The sequence below is a fragment of the Sardina pilchardus genome, chromosome 3, assembly GCF_963854185.1.
Source record: "Sardina pilchardus chromosome 3, fSarPil1.1, whole genome shotgun sequence".
NCBI classification, from domain to species: domain Eukaryota; kingdom Metazoa; phylum Chordata; class Actinopteri; order Clupeiformes; family Clupeidae; genus Sardina; species Sardina pilchardus.
Window position 1 is genome coordinate 37,998,648 of NC_084996.1, and position 21,158 is coordinate 38,019,805.

The window sequence follows — 21,158 nt, forward strand, 5'->3', positions numbered from 1 at the left end:
GTTGAGACTAAATTACTAAAGTTTTGTGAATAAATCCTGACGTGTCATGCAGTACAGAATGATTAAATCAGAAAAATAGTACCAAACTAAATAAACTGGCCACAATTCACTGCCACAGCAAAGAGAAAAAAGAGACATTTTACTCAATTCCTTTTCTATTCTATATGCAAAGACACATAATATGACGGTTCTTTTTCTGACGAACTAGTAAGTAGGTGCAGTAGGAATTTTCATTTAAGGCTAACTGTGCCATTGAGTTGTAATACATGCTTTAGTCAAGATAATGCAAGCGTTCCATTTTGGATGGTGGGAGGGAATTATCCCACTAAGATGTGTTTTAATAGCATTTTGGGGTAAACTATCCCTTTTTTAAGTTGTGTAATTCTAGCCTTAATGGAAAACTGTGTCCTGTGAGATGGTGACACTGGTGTGGTCCCCTGTCCCACAGGGCCCTGAGAGTGTGACGCCGCCGGGGGTCACCTGTGGGGTCGCAGCAGACTCCGCCCAGGAGGAGGACAGGAGCCCCAAGGGTGACTCTGCTTCAGGTGCGTGTTGCGTTGCATTGCGTTGTGTTGTGTTGCGTTGCGTTGCGTTGTTGTTTGCGTTGTTGCTGTTTGTGCGTGTTTGTTTGGTTGCTCAAAGGGTCATTGGGTAGTTGAAAAGTGGTAAGCAAGCAAGCCGCCTCTTTTCTTGCTCAACCACATGCATGTCTATGTGAACTTGTCAGCCTTGTGTGTAGACTGAATAGCTGCCTCATTCCTCAGGGTCTACACACAGAGAGAGAGAGAGAGAGAGAGAGAGAGAGAATATACTGTAGCCCCTTGAAAACTCTTCTGATGCTTGGTGATGTTGGGAGGTGTGTGTGTGTGTGTGGGGGGGGGTTGTGTGACAAACACCCTGGCAGCGGTGGAATGATGTTCCTGCTCATTACTGGAACTGTACTCTCCCAGGATCTGTCACCTCCCTGTCCTGATTCCACAGAGAGCGAAAAAAAGGAGAAAAATGCCTCAGCTGCTGCCTTCGCCACCTTGTAATTATGAGCTGGGGGCCAGGCCATGGGAGGAGCGCAGCGCCTGTTTCGGAGAGACAGCTCGGAGCTCCGCGCAGCACAGACCATCAGAGAACATCAGAGACTGGGGGAACCATGTGATCTCGGGGAGGGAATTTTCTTGTCAAACGCATGTGGGGCTCTAGAACGTTGCCCAGCTGTTTAATTATGGTTGGCAATGGCAACACCCCTAACAAGGGTATGATTACAAGGAAGCGCATGTGCTGCAACACAAATATTTGCAGTGTACTTGTATTTATTTTATCATTACCCTGACAGTGTAGATCATCGTCGAGATGGTTAGAGCACCCATTTTGGAGTCACTTTTAAATAAAAGGGAATTTCTGGCCATATCAGGGCAGCAGGTCAAGAAAGTAATTGTTTTCTTCCTGTAATTTGAATGCTGGATGCATGCTCGTTATCCATCTTTTCATACTTCAACAGGAGATAAAGTGACCACAGTCGATCCAGCTAGCCACAGAAATGTTCACCCAGCAACGGACAGTGCTCTTCATGCTAAGGCTGGAGATGCCGTCAGCCTGCTGGACTCCGAGGTGGACGCAAACACGCAGGCCGGTAGTGGGCAGAGGAGACCGGAGGAGCCAGAGGAGGCAGAGTCAGAGAGGAGGTGAGTGGCAGGAGCCCTGCGGAGCTGAAGAGGGGGTCCTTTCAGACGCAGCCAAATATACTCCCCCTTCTCCAAACAGTGCCAAGTCAAATAAGCAGTTGGTTGCAGCGCTCCCTCCAGCAGGGCATTTTATTTTTATGTGCTTATTCTCCTTAATAGTGTGTGTGTGTGCGTGTGTGTGTGTGTGCACGTTAGCGTGTGTGTGTGCGTGTGTGTGTGTGTGTGTGTGTTTGTGTGCGCACACATGCATGTGCATGATTGTCTGTCTCCAAGTGGGAAGGGTGTAGTGTGTGTGTATTTGTGTGTATAAATGTGTATTTGTCTGTCTGTCATTGTGAGTGTGTGTGTGGGTGTGAGTAAGTTTGTATTCATTTGTGTGTGTGGGTGTGAGAACGTATTTTGTGTGTGCGTGTGTGTGAGCTTGTGTGAGTATGATTGTGCGTATGTTTGCGTAGGGGTGTGTTTCTGTCAGTTTGTATGCGTGTGGGTTTGTGTGTGGGTTTGTCCGCACGTGTGTGTGTGCGTGCGTGCGTGCGTGTGTGCGTGTGTGTGCGCACGCTCGCAATCCTCTCGGCAAACTCTGAGCTATTTGGCAAGGGACAAGCTCAATGTGCAAACAATTTAGTGCCTAGGGACAGCAGATGCCTCCTCGGCCTCCCCTCAGTAAAAAGCCGTTTTACACACGCCACAGCATACACACCCGGTCAGACATCAAAGGCCCTTACCCCTCCATTAGCATCGCAGCTCTTTTTAAATTTAGCTTATACAAGAGCTCTCCGAGCAAAGCTTTATACTCAATCATGCATACAGGTTCTGTGACACGAATATGTCACTTCCTGTCTTTTTTTTTTTCAAAAGCCAAACATCCCCTTTTAAGGGTGAGATGGTTAAGGTTCTTCTGTGAGATTTTCTTCTGCAAGTCCAACAGGAGCTGATTTGGAGTTGTTATGAAGTTAAGGTGATTGCTTGTATTAAAGTAAAGAAATGAAATTGCCATGCTTAGTCTGTTGCGTGGTGATGTAATGTACATTTTGTGGCATGTAGAAGTGCTGATCTCATGTTGTTTAGTTGTTTTCTCCTTCTCATAAAAGCTTGCAGGCAGGATATTAGTCTTTTCTCATACACTGTCGCTTAGAGACCCAAGCTTAGGGAAAAGGACTTTTGTGTGTGTGTGTGTGTGTGTGTGTGTGTGTGTGTGTGTGTGTGTGTGTGTGTGTGTGTGTGTGTGTGTGTGTGTGTGTGTGTGTGTGTGTGTGTGTGTGTGTGTGTGTGTGTGTGTGTGTGTGTGTGTGTGTGTGTGTGTGTGTGTGTGTGTGTGTGTGTGTGTGTGTGTGTGTGTTCAAAGAGAACAGGTGGAAATGCACAAATGTGTCATCTTGTTCTGGAAGAGCTGTTGACTGAAGCAATGTTGTCTTTCCAGAGTGGAGGAAGCAGCAGTTAAACAACCACGGTCTTCTGATGATTGACATCTTGCTCTGTCTCTCTGCCTCTATTCCTTCCTCTCCTTTTCTCATTTCTCTCTCTCTCTCTCTCTCTCTCTCTGTACACGTGTACACACATACACACAAACACACACACACACACACACTAAACAACAACCTCTTTATCATCATTCTCTCCTTCCTCATTCTTGTCTCCCTATCTCCTCTGTCTCTCTCAGTGAGGTATGGCGAGCTGGAGCAGAGGTGCAGGTAGAGGGTCCGATCAGCAGCAGCAGCAGCAGTGAGCAGGCCAGGACCGGGCGACCGCCGCAGCCCACACAGAAACCGGTAGGTCCTCTCTCCGTCCACATCAGCTCGTCATGCCCCCTTCATGCCTCCCACCGCCAAGTTTCCCACCGCCAAACACATACACTGATAGCAGCAACAACAACAACAACAACAACAACAACAACAACAACAACAACAACAACAACAACACTGCATTTATGTAGTGTTTTTTTAGATTAGGTTAGACTACAGTAGATTCAACTTATATAGTGCTTTTTCAAGGCATCCAAAGCGCTTTACAGTGAAGGGGGGGCCTCACTAACCACCACAATGAGGCGCAGTCGTCGTTACACACCGGCCCAACAGGGGATCACCATCGCGGGTATTCGAAGTACGTGTTTTTAGTGGCAAACCTGAGTAAGTTAACTCAGAGTAAGTGGTGAACCTCCAAATAGAAAAACTGTACGGCTTTATTCTCCTAACGAAACAATGGCATTGGGCTCTTGTTGTAGGAGGTTCACCACTGAATTTACCCAGGTTCGTCACTAAACCACGCACTAGGAATACCCCCCAGATGATGACTGTACAAGCTGAATAAACTTACCAGCAGCAGATAGTCTCCAAGGATGTATATCTTTATAGAAATGGTGGGGTGGGGAGGGGTTGGTTCAGGTAAAAATGGGGGAAAAAGTGTGTCATGGCGCAGCTGGCTCAGATTACAACACAACTCAACTGTAAACAGCACAACAACAGGGTCTGGTTCTCTTATTGGTGTGCAATGTCTGATCTCATGTGCTCATGTAGAGTGACTCAGCCCTGGTCGTGTGAGAAAAGCACACAGGCCTTTGCCCTGGGCACAGCTGGTTTCGTTAGGGCCGCAGTGCGCTGTGCGTCTCGACCTGAGTCACAGGTCCAGGTGTTGCCGTCAACCGCTGCTAGAGTGGGCTCGAACTGAGCAGGTCTGAGCGTTAGACAGGCGCTCAGGTGAAGAGCATTCTGGCACCAGCAGCGTGAGTCAGTAAGCACTCGAGTGGAGCTGTTGGGGCTTGCACTTTGTGTGTGTGTGTGTGTGTGTGTGTGTGTGTGTGTGTGTGTGTGTCAGCATGTGAGCAACCAAGTGTTTGTGTTTACGCTAAAGCAGTGGCGTTGTACAGGTATTGAACAGGCGGGATGTTTGGTTTGTGTTGCCGCGCTCTCGACCAAAACTGGTTCTTCATCCGCCTGAGGGCAGCCTGTGTGTGTCCTGTTTCTGAATACTGTAATTATTGTAAACAGTGATATTGTTTGACAGGCCACTGACAAGCCACAGGGTTTTGCGGCTACAATACCTATGTCAAATTCTCTTTGTAAGCACTGTTATATTAGACCTTGGATGTTTTGAAAGGTGCTTTATAAATAAAATGTATACATGTAACTATTATTATTATTATTATTGTTATTATTATTAATAATCTTGTCGTTGTTGTTGTTGTTGTTATAATTCTAAAGCCAGTTCATATCTTCTCATAATGCTCAATCAGCAGCTGTCTGGAGGTCACCGCCTCGTCCCACCGTCTCTTGTGTGACACATTCCAAACATGAGTGAAGACATGATGTTCCCAGTACCGGCAGTGTAGTTTTTTTCTGACCTCTTAGTTGATCTTATGTGTTGCTATCCATTTTATTTATTTGTTTTTTTGTTGGTTTGTTTACAGGGGTTTTTTGTTTGTTTTTTTGTTTTGTGTGTGTTTTGAGGAGGGAGGGATCAAGGGTGATTCCCTTGGATTCCGGCTCTCGTGCTCTGCTGGCCAGATTCCTCTGAGATTTCCATTTCCCCTTTCCCAACCACCCAGCCCCTCAGGGGGGGAGAGGGCTCTTCCCAGGAGGGGGAAAACCAGCCTCGGAAATAGACCCCTCTTGTTATAGGAGGCAATGGTTAGCCCACTCCTCTGTCAGAATGTTTCTCCATGACGTCAGGAGCGTCGAGTTGGGGCACGCAGCATTATTAATACAGTCAAGTCACGCTAAGTCACATTTATTTATATAGCACACTTAAACGCAATGCAATTGGCCCAAGGTGCTCACGGATATAAAATAAATACAGTAATAAAAGCAAAAATATAAGTGACCAATTTTTTTTCAATACAAAAAATACATGAAGACTGGATGGGTTCCGGGACTTTCTCAGGCAGCCAGAGTGGTGATCCGTCCTCCAGTGGTGGACTTTAAAAAAGACTTCTGCTTAAAATAATGTCTGGACACTAAATACGTATTGCACTGGACACTGATTTGTTTCACAAAGTGCTATTTGTGTCACACATACTCATACTCAAATTCATACTCACACACACGCAGGCACATGCACACACATATAGGCACACACGCACACACTCACATATATACATGAAAATCATGAGACTGTCTGTAGTCTGGGCCCAACGCATCCGCTGCCTCTGGGCTCCATTTCCTCAGCGGCCCGTTGTCTGCCGGGTCAGGCGATGGAGGCTTGCTCCATCTCCGCTCTCCAGTCAAACAGTGTGGAACAGGACAGAAATGAACCCGCAAGCTATGGCACGATGCCAACTTTGAGGAGTCTGTGAGGGATGCTGTGACCTTTGACCTTCAAATGTTTGACTAACCATCCTGGGGCGTGTTTCCCTAAATCATAGTTGCTAATTAAGTTAGCAGCTTTGTTGGTTTCAATGCAATTTCCCATTGCCAACCAACTAAGTTGCTAACAGGTTAGCAACAATGGTTTTGGGAAACACGCCCCTGGTTGTTCCTCCTTTTTGTGACCATTTAATTGTAATTTGACATGTTTGCTCCTGACAGAAGGGTCCTGCTGTATCCCCTCCCCCCCGCTCACCCAAGAGAAGAGAGCGGTCACCTGACAACAGGACTTCTGAGTCAGTGATGACGGTGAGTTGACATTTTAAATATTCAACTTTCAAGTCAAGGATTACCTGCCATACATTCACAAACAGAGTGATTTACGTTATAATGGTGAGCTTGCATCACTATGGTGAAACTTAGTGTCTTACTGGAAACAGTTATGAATGAATAGAGAGTAGTCAGACATTGAAGAATGTTTCCTTGAGGGGAAATCACGTCTTAGAGAAGGTATACATATAAAAAAAAACACCTGCCTGGAAGACACATTTTATATTTAACTGCCACCGAATTGTTTTTTCTTTTTTTAATCATACTTCTTCCTCCCATGTGTGTGTCCAGCCTGATCTGCTGAACTTTAAGAAAGGCTGGCTCATGATTTTGGAGGAGCAGAATCAGGTGAGTCCATGGAGCACCCTCCTCTCTCTCTCTCTCTCTCTCTCTCTCTCTCTCTCTCTCGCTCTCTCTCTCTCTCTCTCTCCCCCTAAGCGGAGAGGGCCACTGAAGGGCTAGTGAGAGCAGCGGAGGGGTGGAGTAGTGGTGTAGAGTGTAGTAGTGGACTCGTGCTCAATGGTGTACTCTTTTTTCGCCGTGACTCGGGGCCATTCAGAGTGTGAAGAATGGTGTTTTAGAGAGAATGGCATGTCTTTTCATCCATGACAGATTATGCTACTTATATGGCCCTCTCACACACGGCAAGTTCAAACTCGAGGCGTAAATATTTCTCATTTCAAAGGTATGTTTCCCTCCCCATGTGTCATGTTTAAGGGCATCCGTGAAAAACACACATAAATATACACGACAAACAGGCATTGCACAGTAATCACATAGTCTAGTGGAATTCATATATATATTAGTAATTCAAAGTGCTTTACAAATAAGCACATGGAAAGAACATACAAAAAAGAACTAAATAAAAACTGTAGGAGACAACAAACTGTAGTAATTTGTGTATGATTAAAGCAAGTGAAGTGACGCCAGTGTTGTGGATTGGGCTTCCCAGTTTTCATTTGTATCGTAGCTGAATTGCAATGGTTTGAGCTTTGGCCGGCAATCAACCAAAGTCTTTTAGAACTGTGGGAGAGCAATTTGCCCGTGGGAAGCTGTAATTATGTTTTTTATTTACGGTGTCTTACATGCGGATTTACACAGAAAGGTCAGGGGTAATCTCTATCAGGACACTTATGTTCTCAGTCACAGAAAAGACCCATATGTGTGTGTGTGTTGGGCAATGTCATGCCAGATTTCTTTTGTATGCAAGTAATTAGCTAGATGCTGAGCTGTGCATGTCTGTGACTGTTCAGTTTCATCTTCATGGAAATCTTGCCTGAGCTTCAGTTCACACTGTGTACAACTTTACAAGGTCAGATCTCTCTCGTGTGTGTGTGTGCGTGTCCGTTTGGTTCCCTCTAGTGGAAAAAGAACTGGTTTGTGCTGTCCACTCACAAACTGCGTTATTACAAGGACTCTGTAGCAGAGGAGGTAAGCTCCCGGCTCGTATGAAACCACTCTATTGGCGTTCATATTAATCTGTTCTAAAAACAGAACTTGACTATTGCTCCGTTTGCGTTTCAGTCTCCTTCCCTCCTTACATATTGTTGTTTTCATGTCCTCCTGCCAAGGCGTCGGAGCTGGTGGGAGAGATAGACCTCACAACCTGCCATCAAGTGACTGAGCATCAAATCCAGAGGAACTATGGCTTTCAGATTCACGTAGGGAATCACTCACTGTTCTGTTTCTATTAAATGAGCAGCATTCTATAACATTAACCAATGTCCTGCAGAATTCTCAGTCATCACCATATGTTCCAACTCCTGTATTTACTCACTTGTTCAGACACAGACGCAAGTGCACACGCTGGCAGCCATGACTGCAGGCATACGCCGGAACTGGATCCAAGCCCTTGCCAAAAACGTTCGGCCGTCCAACGCACCAGACATCACAAAGTAAGTCATGACTGGATTGAGGCCAACAGTGCTGAGTGTTGCAGTCTGATATACAGTCAGTGATTTCCAGTCTTTTACACACATCAACTTCCTGTCTCCGGCACTGATCAACTTCCTCTCTCTGTTTGTTGGGCAGTCTCTCCGATGACCTTTGCCCTTTCGGCTCGTCAGCGGGACCTCTGCCTGAGCCGGACCTGACCCGCGACTCGCTTTCCCCAGAGGTGTCGTCGAAGATGAGGCGCGGCGGCAAGAACCGCTGCGGTCAGAAGCGTCGCGAGGGGGCCCACGGCAAGCCCGGCGGCAGAGCCTCGCTCCGGCTCGCCCGCCACAGTCCGCCCGCGGGCACCCACGGCGGCGGGCAGGAGCAGAAGGTGGAGGTGTGGTCCGTGGAGAGGCGGCGGCGGAGGCGCGAGGAACGCAGGAAGCGCTACGAGAGCGTCATGGGCTCCGTGTTCAAGTCTGCTTGCCAGGAGGAGGTCGTCCGGAACGGCGTGGTCAGGGGTGCGGGCACGGGCGTGCCGTGTGTCCGCCAGAGCTCCCCGGAGCACCAGCAGCAGAGGGCACAGGAGATCGAGGAGCGCTGGCTGGAGGTGGAGAAGGCGGGCATTCGGGAGGAGAGGAAGGTGCCGCTCTACCCCGACACCCAGGCCAGGGACGTCGGCGAGCTGGAGAAACTGTTGAGTAACTACCAGAGAAGGGTGAGTTTGCCCCTGCAGTAGACTTCAGTGACCTTGGGTCAGTCTTGAACTATGTTGCTTGCTCTGGGAACAAAGCAGGTATTGTGTCTGTGGATTGATATCATTGTAACTTGTGGAGCAGATTGCACAGTGAATTAGTTTTTCAGTGACCTCAGGTTGGACAAAAGACCACACAGATCCAGTGTAATCGTAAGCATTGTGTCACAGGTGGAGGAGCTGACTGCCCAGCTGACCGAGTCGTCTTGTCATAGAGAGGAGCCAACACTGGATCAACAGATGAGCTCCACTTGGGACTTCCAGGTGAGTTTACTTAAGAAGGACTGTAATATCAGAGTTATGTAATACGTTCCATCAATATTTTAGTATTATCACAATATTTTATCATAACAGATGTCACAAAGTTAGTCATGACTGTAGATCAAGCCCAGTATCTTCGGTTTATACACAGCACCATGAAGTAATTTATGCAATCAGTGTTAGGATGTATGATTGAATCCAGAAGTCATTCTAATGAAATGGTGAAGAATGTTTGCAGCATATAAAAAAATTGGTAGCATTTGGACTGTTAAATTCAAAGAATTCTGTGTCTGACTGAAGTGTGTGCATCCCAATATTAAACAGCAACCTCTTTGCACACAGCTCGAGAGCACTGATGTCCAGGAGAGTGAAGATATCCCAGTTACAATGGACTCAAGCTCTTACAGTAGTCATTTGTCAAGTCTAAGAGATAAGTATGAAGAAACTAAAGAACTACTGCGGTTTGAGGAACTACGACGGCAACGTATGCAGGAGCAGCTGGGCTTTGGCTCCTCCATTCTAGATCAGAGCTCACTGGCATTGGGTGATGCTCTAACAGATGACGAACAAGGAAGCATCACCAGTGAAGCTGGCTGTCCAGAACTGTTGAAACATCTCAGCTTCACAAGCTTTGAGGAGCTTCACCCTCCGGCTGTGGGACAGGTGAGACCGAGGACAAATCAAGGTGAGGTAGGAGAGCAGGACCGCTCAGAGGTGGAGGAGAGGCTCGTCCAGGTAGTGGCCTCCCTGACACGTGAAAACGAAGCTCTCAACCAGCGGAGTCAGGAAATGGTCCACCAGCTGACTGAGGCCGACCGAGAGATAGAAAGGCTCCGAGCGGAACTCGACGAAAGACAAGACGGCCGACCGCACCTGTCCACGTTGGAGCAGCTGACCGATGCCAGAGTAGAGTGTCTCGAGAACGAGCTCCGAGAGAAATGCCTGGAACTGAAGGAGGCCCAAGCCCAACTGGCGGCACAGAACGAGAAACTCAGAGACACTTTGAGACGGCTGCACTTAAGGGAAGCCACACTGGAGGGCCTCGGCTTTCTGGAGCCAAAAGATCATCATTCACGCGCGCCTGTACAAGAGGCCTTACAGGACCTGATGGAAGACCAGTTGGATTGCGCTGAACTTTGTGCCAAAGAGGCCCAGGAGGCCCAAGAAGCCCTTACAGCCATAATGCCATGCAGCCAAAGAGATGAGGTCCTACAGTCGCAGGTGCTGCCGGAGGTACAAAGAGCTCAGAGCAGTGAAAGCGAGTCAGAGGAGAAGGCTGGTAATGGACACGGTCCAGAGGAGGATGATACTCAGCATCTGGTGGACGAGCTCCAAACAAGGTCTAAAGCACTTGGCAAACTGCTGAGGGCGACCGGAGAGACGGATTTGCCGGCGCTGCCGCCCCTCGTATCAGAAAGACAGGATGTTGACGCAAATCGGAGCATTAGCGGCAGGCTCCGTCTGGAGGAGGAGATCTGGGCGACGCTGAGCCTCCTCAAAGCCAGCCCGGCGAGTTGTGCTGAGGCGGGCGTCTCTGACGGGCTGACGGCTAAGTCGTCCGGGGCCAAACTGGAGGAGATTAAACTCTACCTCTCCGCACACAAGCATTTCTCTCCCCCGCCGATCAATTCACCGATCGTTAGCGCAGGTCCTGGTGCCTGCCAGCCTCAGACAAGTGATGGCTCAGTTCTCCCGGAGTCGCACGTCAGCGGGCCCGCAACAGCTGAGATAACAGATGAGATGTCAGAGCGGCGAGCGGAGAGGATATTGAGTTCGTACAGACGGCTTTGTAATGACGGCCTTTGGAGGGAATTGATGGAGAGCGTGAATCTGAAAACGTCCCTGTTAAACTGCGCTGCCTCCTGCCTTGATTCCTCTGCAAACACGGAGCTGCGATCCACAGTTAAAGATCTGTGCGGTGTGTGGCGTAGGCAGGGTGACCCCGAGCTCCTTCACGCTCACGGCGCCGCCTCCGAGCTCCTCTCCGCTTACATCGTCAGTCGGCTCGAGGCCGCGCAGGAGAAGTGCGCCCAAACAGAGGTGGGCTCGTGGGGGGGTGAAGAGAGTTGTCAGAACTGTCAGGTGCTAAGACAGATGAACGAGGAGCTCTGCACCAGACTCTCAGATATAGAGAACCAGAGGTCTGGAGGTCATTTCCTCAACCAGAAATGCCCCGTGGACTCCAGATGCTCAGATGGTGCTCATGTGGACGTTGTGGGCCAGGATGGGATGGAGAACCCTGCCCGTGACTGCAGCACTGGCCAGGTCAAAACAGAAAGGCCCACAGACCTGAGAGCAGATGCTGTTTCAATTAAGGGAGAGGAAGAGAAAGGTTACCTGACTGAAGTTCCAGACTCCGAATCCCAGAGGGAGGATGAGGCTGTGAAGGGAGCACCTGAGCCTGAGTTAGTGCGGCCCACGAGCGGAGACCTGGCTGAACCCAGCAGGGATGAGTGTGATGGAAGCATGTCTGCTCTTCAGGAGCAACACAGGAGAGACTTGGAAACTCTACAGGTGAGAATAAACATTTCTTTCATTTATTGTTACTTGACAAAATGTCTCTCATTTATCTTTTTGTTCTTCATGGCTACTTATTCCTCTGCTCCACAGTAACTACAACTTAATGACCCCTTTGAGTTGGGTGAAATTGAGGTTGCACATTTTGGCTCAGATTTTTGTTTCAGTCACCTCCTCTTCCACTCATGTTGTTTGTGTTGTAATCTACCCAAGCTCTATGCTGCACCGGGTGGAAGACTTAGCAACATAGCCAACACAAATATTATCAGCCTGCTGAGTACACTAGCTATACTGCAGCAACAACAACAACAACAACAACAACAACAACTCTGTAACCCTTCATTGGTGAATACTTTTGACAACAATGGGCTGATATTGGGTTATCAGATGTGATAAACAACTTTGGATTTGAAAATGAAAATGTCACATTAATGTATATGAATGTCAATTTTTTACCCAATAAAAAAATAAAGTTGAAAGAAAAAAAGGGAAAATAAAATAATGGGCTGACAAGCCTGACAGAGGTGCAGTGGTCTGATGGGTGTGTGTGCTGGTTGATGTTCCCCCAGGCCATGTGTGAGCGGGGCTTTGAGGCCATGGAGGAGGCCCACCACAGGGCCCTGGCTGAGCTGCGTCTCCAGCACCAGCGAGAGCTGGAGCAGCTCCAGCAGGACAAGGAACAGCTACTGGAGGAGGAGGCAGCCGCCACTCTGGCAGGTGTGGGGAGAAGGAATCACGGGGGTTGAATTTGAGCCGTGTGTGTGTGTGTGTGCGTGCGTGTGGGGAGAGGGAATCACAGGGTTCATTTTGAGCTGTGTGTGTGTGCTTGTGTGTGTGTGTGTGCCCGTGTTTTTTCTGTGCATTACTGAAACATTGAAATATTGTCTCTTCAGCGATTGAGGCCGTGAAGAGGGTCCACCAGGAGGAACTGGAAAAGGTTCTTCAGGGTAGACATCTAGAGAACGGAGCCGCAGTCAATGCAGATGTGGAAGAGATACTAAAGAGACATAGGTATTTTGAATTGTTTCATATTCTTGCCAGTTGGTGTTATTTGTTCATTTTGTATTATCCCCCTCCACATGCTGCTCTGCTTGTTTCTACCTGTGTTTGTGTATGTGTGCGCATTGTGTAAATATGTCAAATGTGTATCTACTGTGTGTGTGTGTGTGTGTGTGTGTGTGTGTGTGTGTGTTTGTGTGTGTGCGTGCACATAAGTGAGGAGCTGTGCTCTACCCAGCGGGAGCTGGACGTGTTGTCCCAGCAGTACTCTCTGAAGTGTCTGGAGAGCGCCCACCTGGCACAGGCTCTGGAGGCCGAGCACCACGCCCTGCAGCAATGCCAACGCCGGTACCAGGAGATTAGCGCCCGCCACCAGGTAAGGGACCGCAATACGTCTCTGTGTGTGTGTGTGTGTGTGTGTGTTGGTTTGTACGTCTGCCTGTGTTTGTGTGTTTAGGTATTTGTAGCATCACTATTAATAGTCAAAAACTAGCTAAATGCTCCTTATGGATTTGAGTTAGAAAAAAGTACTTCCCTTTTCCACTCTCTTCATTTCACTCTTTCTCTTCTTGATCTGGCACTTAGGAGGATTTTCAGGGCACTCTGCATAATCATTTATCTTTGACTGATAGCGTCATATCTTACATTTAAATTCCATTGGATGACTGTCTGCCAGTTAATATAAGGCTGGAATGTGAGCATTGGTACTTTTGAGTAGCAGCATGACTGAACAGTTTTGTGCAAGAATATGTAAGATCCCATTGTACAGTATTGCAAATATATATGCTTTTCATGTTTTTTTTTTACATTTTAAGCATATTAAAGAGACTTTTGTCTGACTTTGACTTAATATTGTTCACATTTGTGTTTGTTTAGGAGTTGAGTGGTGGTCTTGCCAGAGAGAATATTTTACCATCGTCACTCTCCAAAGAAGATCCCATCCTACAAGAGAAGATTCTTTATGAATTACATGTATGTGTTGTCATCATCAAGTCATGATATAATAGCATACTCTACTTTCTCTGCTGTTGGCTCACTTTGCAATCATAATTGGATTTCATCTGTGGTGAAAGAAGCCACTAGATGTCACTCTAGTCATAATAACAGTAGGAAACAGTAGTTCATCTGATGCCACGCCTCCTGTTTATTTGTCTCTTGCGCCAGATGGTTGGGAGCACATTAGTAGTCTTGTCATGCTCTAGCTGGGATTTAAGCCAAGCCTAGGGGACAGGTAGGAAAGTAATATGTCTGGCTGGGTCTCACTCGGATCCACCTGCCTTACAGATCGGCATGCGCGTGAAGAGAGCCGAGGTGGACTGCCTGAAGCAGGAGATCTGCTCCCTGAAGGAGGAGCTGCAGATGACCCAGAGAGTGAGCACACACACACACACACACACACACACACACACACACACACACACACACACACACACACACACACACACACACACACACACACACACACTCCACTCACACACTCCACTCACACTGAAGTGTTACTGGTTACCACACAACCACAAGACCCGGCCTGCTATGGCCAGTCTGCTGAGTCATAGAGTGTCTTCTGAATTCTAATGAGAGAGAAAGAGAGAGAGAGAGAGAAAGAGAGAGAGAGACTGTGAATAACAAGCACATCCTCATCCTGCCCTCTCTCCGTCTCTCCGCTGAATTTTCCAATTCAGTTCATATAGGCTTTATTTTCACAACTGTTTTATTGTACTATTACTATACCTGCATTTAATATTCCTGAATATGCTGTATATTATACTGAGATAGGAATAAGGACACAACAATTCTGTCTCTCTCTCCCATATGTACTCTCTCTCTCTCTCCCTTTCCCTCTCTACCTCTATTTATTGCTTAACTGTCTTTCTCTCACCTCAAGGATAAGAGGTTTGCCACTGAGAAGTGCACAGACATGCACAAAGAGCTCAGCAGCACCAGGGTCAGGGCCCAGCGCGACGTTGAGGAGCTGAGGGAGCACCTGAGGCTGGTGTACAAGGCCCTGGAGGCCTCTTCAATGGAGGAGCAGCTGGATGCAGGGGGAAATGACTGAACACTTTGTGCCCTCGAGTATAGACAGAGAGAGAGAGACCAGGAGGGATGGAGAGAGTTTTCACTGACTCAGACTCACCCCGCCAAATGTGTAGCACTTAACATGGTGTCCTTTCATGAGTCTGTGGTCTCTTCTCAGAGCTGCACATGAATTTTTGATGACCTTGTGGCAGCAGGAAGCATGATAATGAGGTCATTTTTTTTTTTTAAATGAACGGAACCTGGGAACCCACCAGAGAACCACTCACTCACATGTTTCTTTAATTAGGCTAGCTGTCTTATTTGTCTTCTTTTGCCAGAATTTGAAAATGGGTCTGAATTGATAACATTCCAAGTGCAACAACTGTTGACTGACTATTTTAATGAGTGTTTTATGTTTCTCTCAGATAAATTGAGACCATACTACATTGTACAGTTAGAACCACTGTAATCGTTTGTGGACTGTATATAATGTATGTTAATGTAATAAATGATAGAAAGTATTTCTCATAACAGGTTCATATCAGTATTTCTCTGTGAGCAAGCATGTCTACAGTACATGTACTTCGTGTAGGCTATGTTAATGGTGTTTTCATGCCATTTCATGTGGAAATAGTACATAGGCCAGGGGTTAAATTGGGATTGGTTATGTGGGGGGGCTCTGCCTCGTACCCGCCTCCGGCCTGCCCAAATATACTTTTTGTAAAAGTATACTTAAATGGGCGAATGTTTAGTGTCTCAGCTCATGTAGACATGTACATTGTGACATTTGACATTTTCAACTTAATGATCAAGCAGTTTTGTGTAGCCTACATGACAATCAAGAGTTCAAGTTCAAGTTTATTGTCCTGTACTCATAAAAAGAATTTATAAGTAATGAAATTCCTTGTGCTCAAGTGTCCCTTCAACTAGAAATACATTTATAAATAAATAAATACATAAATTAATAAATAAAACTTTTAAAGTGTTTTCAATCCATCTCTACTGGCTATACTCACAGTGATTTACACAGTTTTGTAAGTTTACTGTATATGAAAATAGACATCACATGAACATGTTATTGTCAAACTGACTTCCTTGAATGACACACAGCTGGACTCTCAAAATATCACAAATCAAATTGCAAACAAAATATAGGTAATAAATATTGCAATTAGGCTTGTTTCCCACAAGTTATTAACAGCTTACTGTAATTCACGCACAGCATCAAAGTCTAATGACCATAACAAAGGCAAAGAATGGATTCAGTTTAAATTTGGTGGATTCAAAGTTAATGCTACTGTGAATACCATAATCAGATATTGCCAGGACAGACATTATGACACAAAGAGGGCAACAAATCTATTCTATTTGATGTCCCACACTTGTAGTAATATTGATCAACCTGCCAAGACAATGTGAGCCACTAACTCTGTGGCATTATAATTTTTTTTTAGGTTTTTATTGGATGAGAGCTTGTCATAAATGACAAGCATAAATAACAATCACAATTGTGCCTTGTAGGCTACCTTGACTGTAAACTGTTTTTAGTAATGCCTTGTTAGAAATATGTTGTGGACTGCTAAGGTCTAAGAAGAGAAAGAGACCAAAATTAATGCATCCCAGAGCCATAATGCATCCCATTGTACGTCATAATGCATTAGAATGTTATGGTTTGTTGTGACGTTCTAGACATTGTAAAAACCAAGAACGGAATTTCAGCTATTTATCATTTTTATTTCTGACAACACAACGTTAGTAGGCTGCCAGAGCGATTTTCAGAGCGGAGTAAACATGAATACTGCGGAGTACCTTTCGAGGTATCTGCCAGAGATAAGCCCGATCTGGACTGGCAGCCCACTGGACCGGTTCGATGATAGGTGGAGCGCAATTAATTTGTGCAGGAATTCGTATGGTAAGTTTGACTGTGGGGCTACCTCAGGTAAAACTATCTTTGTGTGAATAATGATTAGCTACAGTAGGGCTACTTACCCAATTAGGACGCTAGAATAGGCTATAGAGAAATGTTAGGTAGCCTCCGGTGTGTAGGCTAATAGGTTACTGAGTCAAAATGTTGAGATAGGCCAAACCATCCGAATTGAGATTCTAAGCCAGACGTTTGTGTTACAGAAGGCCTATACAAGCAGCTCGTATTTTGCGCTTATTATGTAAAAATATTTCAATGCATACATTTCGTTACAGGGCTAATGGGCATACGGTATTCAAACACCACATTAATCATGCCTGTAAAACATGTTTGCTTTAAATTGTAGCAATTGACTGATTTAGTAACTTCCTATTTTTTTATATACCATTTTAGAAGGAGTTACCATCTCACAGGCCATCACCAACTCCACTTCCACCACGAATGATGGGGCCTACCAGCTAGTCCAACACGAAATCCTAACCTCTAGGTCTAGTAGCTATGAGGTGTTAGAGTTCCTTGGTCAGGGCACCTTTGGTCAGGTGGCCAAATGCTTACAGCGTGACACCAGTGAGATTGTGGCCATAAAAATCTTGAAAGATCATCCTGACTACATCCAGCAGGGACTAATCGAGGTACAGTATGTACTGTATGGCTATGATAGCTTTTGGGCAGTCATGGTAAAAGGGATAAGCTCAGCGTAAAGTCCAACCTTTCCTTCAGCTTAGTTGAAGCCAGGGTTTCTAATGGGAATATTTTTTTTTTTTTACCATGCAGACCATCAATTTCAGTTTCATTCATTTGATCTATCCATTACAAATGCACTGCTGTTCTCTTCCTAACAGGCTAGAAATCTGAAAAGGCTCTCCATGGAGGACACTGACCAATTTAACTGTGTCCGCTGGTATGAGTCTTTCCAGCACGAATCCCATATCTGTTTGGTCTTTGAGATGCTGGGACAGAGCCTTTATGATTTCATGAAGGACAGACATTTTAGTCCACTCAGGCTTGCATGCGTAAGGCCTATACTTCAACAGGTTGCCCAGGCCTTGACCAAGCTCAAAAGCCTGGGCATAATTCATACAGACCTCAAGCCAGAGAACATCATGCTAGTGGACCCTGTTAACCAGCCCGGCCGCATTAAAGTCATTGACTTCGGCTCAGCCACCCATGTGTCTGAGGCTGTGTGCTGCAGCTACCTGCAGTCGCGGTTCTACCGGTGAGTCCTGCTGACCCCAGATCAGAAAGGAAACGTAGTCGTAGTCGAGCTCTAACCTGAAACCTTTCAGAATAGAATGTGAAGCTTCAGAGTTAGACGGGGCAAAAAAGAAAGAGGGTTTCTTCTAACTAACCATGGTCTCATGTCCTACCCTACATGGGTCACCTCAACAATTATGGCCCTTTTGTGGTTGCAGTTCTCCAGAGATTATCCTTGGGCTGCCCTTCTGTGAGGCCATTGACATGTGGTCACTCGGATGTGTGGCAGCTGAACTCTTTCTTGGCTGGCCTCTGTATCCTGGACATTCCGAATATGACCAGGCAGTACTGTGGGTGTTTTAAGTTGTTTCTTCCACAGCGGTACACACTTGGCCTTGCAATGTTTTCTTTATGTTGTCTTTATTCAAGTTAACCATATTACTTATCTGGTGATTGTTACAGGTTCGGTACATCTCCGAGACCCAGGGACCTCCACCTGAGTACTTGCTCAGTGCAGGCTCTAAGACGGGCAGCTATTTTAACAGATGGCCTGACTCCACCTATCCTCTCTGGAGCCTCAAGGTGTGTGATTCTCTGGTCGTGAGATTCTATATACTTGCTTGACACGTGTACCTATCGCTGATAATCTCACACTTGACTCATGTGTCTTTAGACGCCAGCTGAATTTGAGGCTGAGACGGGAGTTGTGCCAAAAGAGACCCGCACGTTTATTTTCACATCCCTGGATGACATGGTGATTGGGTGTTCCCGAATCATTTGACATAAGAAAAAATTAAATAATGGTAGAAGTTACGATATAGTTGGAATGATCTGATTGCGCTTATTCTGAGGTTCCTGTTGCCATCAACTATGTGCTGTGCTCTTGGCTCAGGTCAACATTACCGGTCTGGATGCATCTGACCTCCTGGATGCGACCTTGTGACCGAGAAGGTGTACCGGCAAGAGTTTGTTGACCTCTTGAAGGGAATGCTGACCCTGGATGGTGGCAAGAGAATCACCCCTCTTCAGGCACTCAGCCACCCCTTTCTGGCATATCTGGGCCAGAGCGCTCAGTAAGTCCTGTGGCATCTTCTCATTTCCACTCCGTTTTTCACATTGATCAATCAACATTTTTTTCCGAGTGCAGAATTAACAGTTTAATTGTGTTCTTCACAATAACATCCTTGCAAGCTTGTTTTGGACATTTTGACTCTTTTGACCTTTGACATTTTCACTTGCTCTCAAAATATGGACATTTGCAGTGCAACACTTTCTTTGAGCAAGCTTGATGCCTTGATGCCTCTGTATTTACCAGCTCTGTCTATGTCCATAACAGTCTGGACCACAGGGCCAACATAATCAGCCATATGACTGTTCATGACTCCCAGGTTTCTGATTCATTCCCCAGCCATCCTCCAAGCTCCGAGTATCTGCCTGTGTTCGCACAGACGACCCATAGCCTCTCCGCCTCTTCAGAGCAAGCCTCTGCCGTCCCAGTGGCCCTGAACATGGGCACCCATCACGGCAGCATTCACCCAAACAAATGCAAAAAGAGAAAGATGGAGAGCCGAGCTAGGTACCTCAAACGACTATTTTTTTGTCCTTATCTGCCCCTTTGGAGAGGTTGATGTTATGGCACTTGAAAACAATATTGGACATGACTGCATTACCGCCAGTGCAAACAAGATATAGTGACAATCTTGCTGCCATGATGTCTCCGGTCCTCTGGTGCCCTGTCTTTGTGCATAACAGTGTGGACCAGAGAGCAGACGTCTTTGGCCACGTGAGAGTCGATGACACGCTGGACTCGTTCCCCAGCAATCCTGCAAGGTCAAAGCGGCTGCCGGTGTTCGTAGAGATCACGTCTCGCAAGTCCTCTGCCATCTCAGAGGACCTGAACATGGGCACCCATCACAGCAGGAGGTGCAAGAAGAGAAAAATGGAGAGCCGAGCTAGGTAACTCACACAACTAACTGTATGCCCTTTATCTGATCCTTTAAAGTATTTGATTTTATGGCACGTACAGTATGTAAAAAATGAATGGGGCATGACTGCAGAAAGTAATAATGCAAACAACATGCAGTGACAATATTACTGACGTGATCCCTCCATTCCTCTGTGCGTAACAGAGTGGACCAGAGGGCAGACATCTTCAGCCACGTGACTGGTCATGACCTCCAGGACACCAGCACCAGCAGTCCTCCAAGGTCTAGACGTCTGCCGGTGTTTGTCGAAATCACCTCTCGCCTCTCCAGCTCTTCAGAGGAAGCCTATGCCATAGCAGGGGTGGCAGCAGCATCAGCGCACATCAGCAGCAGCGAGTTTGGCATGGGAACGGTGCCCAGTCGAACCCATCCCGTCAACCTGACTCAGGTAGTGGTACACATCTCATCTTCACCTGTTGTCTAGTGGTGTAGCACACATCAATGCAGCTTCTACTGTGGGTTGTAAATGTTGATAATGCATTCACTAATGTCTGTGAATGGCACTTTTTGCTGTGTCCCCCAACAGTTTGAGCAGGCAACACCGTCCTCCCATTCTGGAAGTGGTAGCAGCAGCGGCAGCAGCTCACTCTCTCATCAGCTCTCGCCTGTGACATCGAGTGGTGCTGTCTCTGCATACCTGTCGTCTTCAGCGTATCAGGCCTACCTGTCCTCCGTCACACTGGCCCCTGTCACTCAGGCCGAGGACCAGCTCCATGCGCCTGTGACTTCGAGCGGTGCTGTCTCTGCATACCTGTCGTCTTCAGCGTATCGGGGCTACCTGTCCTCCATCACACTGGCCCCTGTCACTCAGGCAGAGGACCAGCTCCATGCGCCTGTGACTTCGAGCGGTGCTGTCTCTGCATACCTGTCGTCTTCAGCGTATCGGGCCTACCTGTCCTCCATCACACTGGCCCCTGTCACTCAGGCAGAGGACCAGCTCCATCCGCCCGCCTCCTTCCCCCAGCAGCAGCAGGCGCAGACGTGCAGGTGCTCCACTATTGTCCACGGCCTGGACCACCTGAACTCCAACCAGCAGCTCCTCTGCCTGTAATGACAACAGCAGCGCTCGGCTTGAGTCTTGGCTGAAGTCAAATATTACAGCAATACATACTGTATGCTGCTTCATTCTACTGGGAATTTCCCATTTCCACTGGAATTTCATCTTAAATATAAATTGATGAACATCATTGGTTTTCTTGGTTGATTTTTCGCCAGTGTTTGATTTTTAATTGTTTTTATTGAGATTATATTAGTCTTCTCCTAAGGTTTGAAATTATAACTCTAAGTATGTGACTTTGGCCTGTGTGTACCTGGCTGCAAATTTACTTT

General features: G+C 46.7%; 1 protein-coding gene and 1 pseudogene across 1 annotated transcript in view; both read left to right on the top strand.

Annotated features, from left to right (window-relative positions):
• LOC134077531 (myosin phosphatase Rho-interacting protein-like) overlaps positions 1–15,670 on the top strand; it is an 18,933-nt gene extending 3,263 nt beyond the window's left edge. Inside the window, 17 exon segments of the mRNA XM_062533195.1 lie at positions 449–545; positions 1,493–1,676; positions 3,337–3,445; positions 6,197–6,283; positions 6,596–6,652; positions 7,667–7,735; positions 7,876–7,965; positions 8,090–8,199; positions 8,336–8,897; positions 9,105–9,197; positions 9,537–11,708; positions 12,281–12,428; positions 12,605–12,722; positions 12,927–13,086; positions 13,587–13,682; positions 13,995–14,081; positions 14,596–15,670. Coding sequence (XP_062389179.1) covers positions 449–545; positions 1,493–1,676; positions 3,337–3,445; positions 6,197–6,283; positions 6,596–6,652; positions 7,667–7,735; positions 7,876–7,965; positions 8,090–8,199; positions 8,336–8,897; positions 9,105–9,197; positions 9,537–11,708; positions 12,281–12,428; positions 12,605–12,722; positions 12,927–13,086; positions 13,587–13,682; positions 13,995–14,081; positions 14,596–14,766 — 4,410 coding nt within the window. The 3' untranslated portion in view covers positions 14,767–15,670.
• Positions 15,671–16,517: 847 nt separating this feature from the next.
• Positions 16,518–20,944, top strand: LOC134076002 (homeodomain-interacting protein kinase 1-like; annotated as a pseudogene).
• Positions 20,945–21,158: the final 214 nt, after the last annotated feature.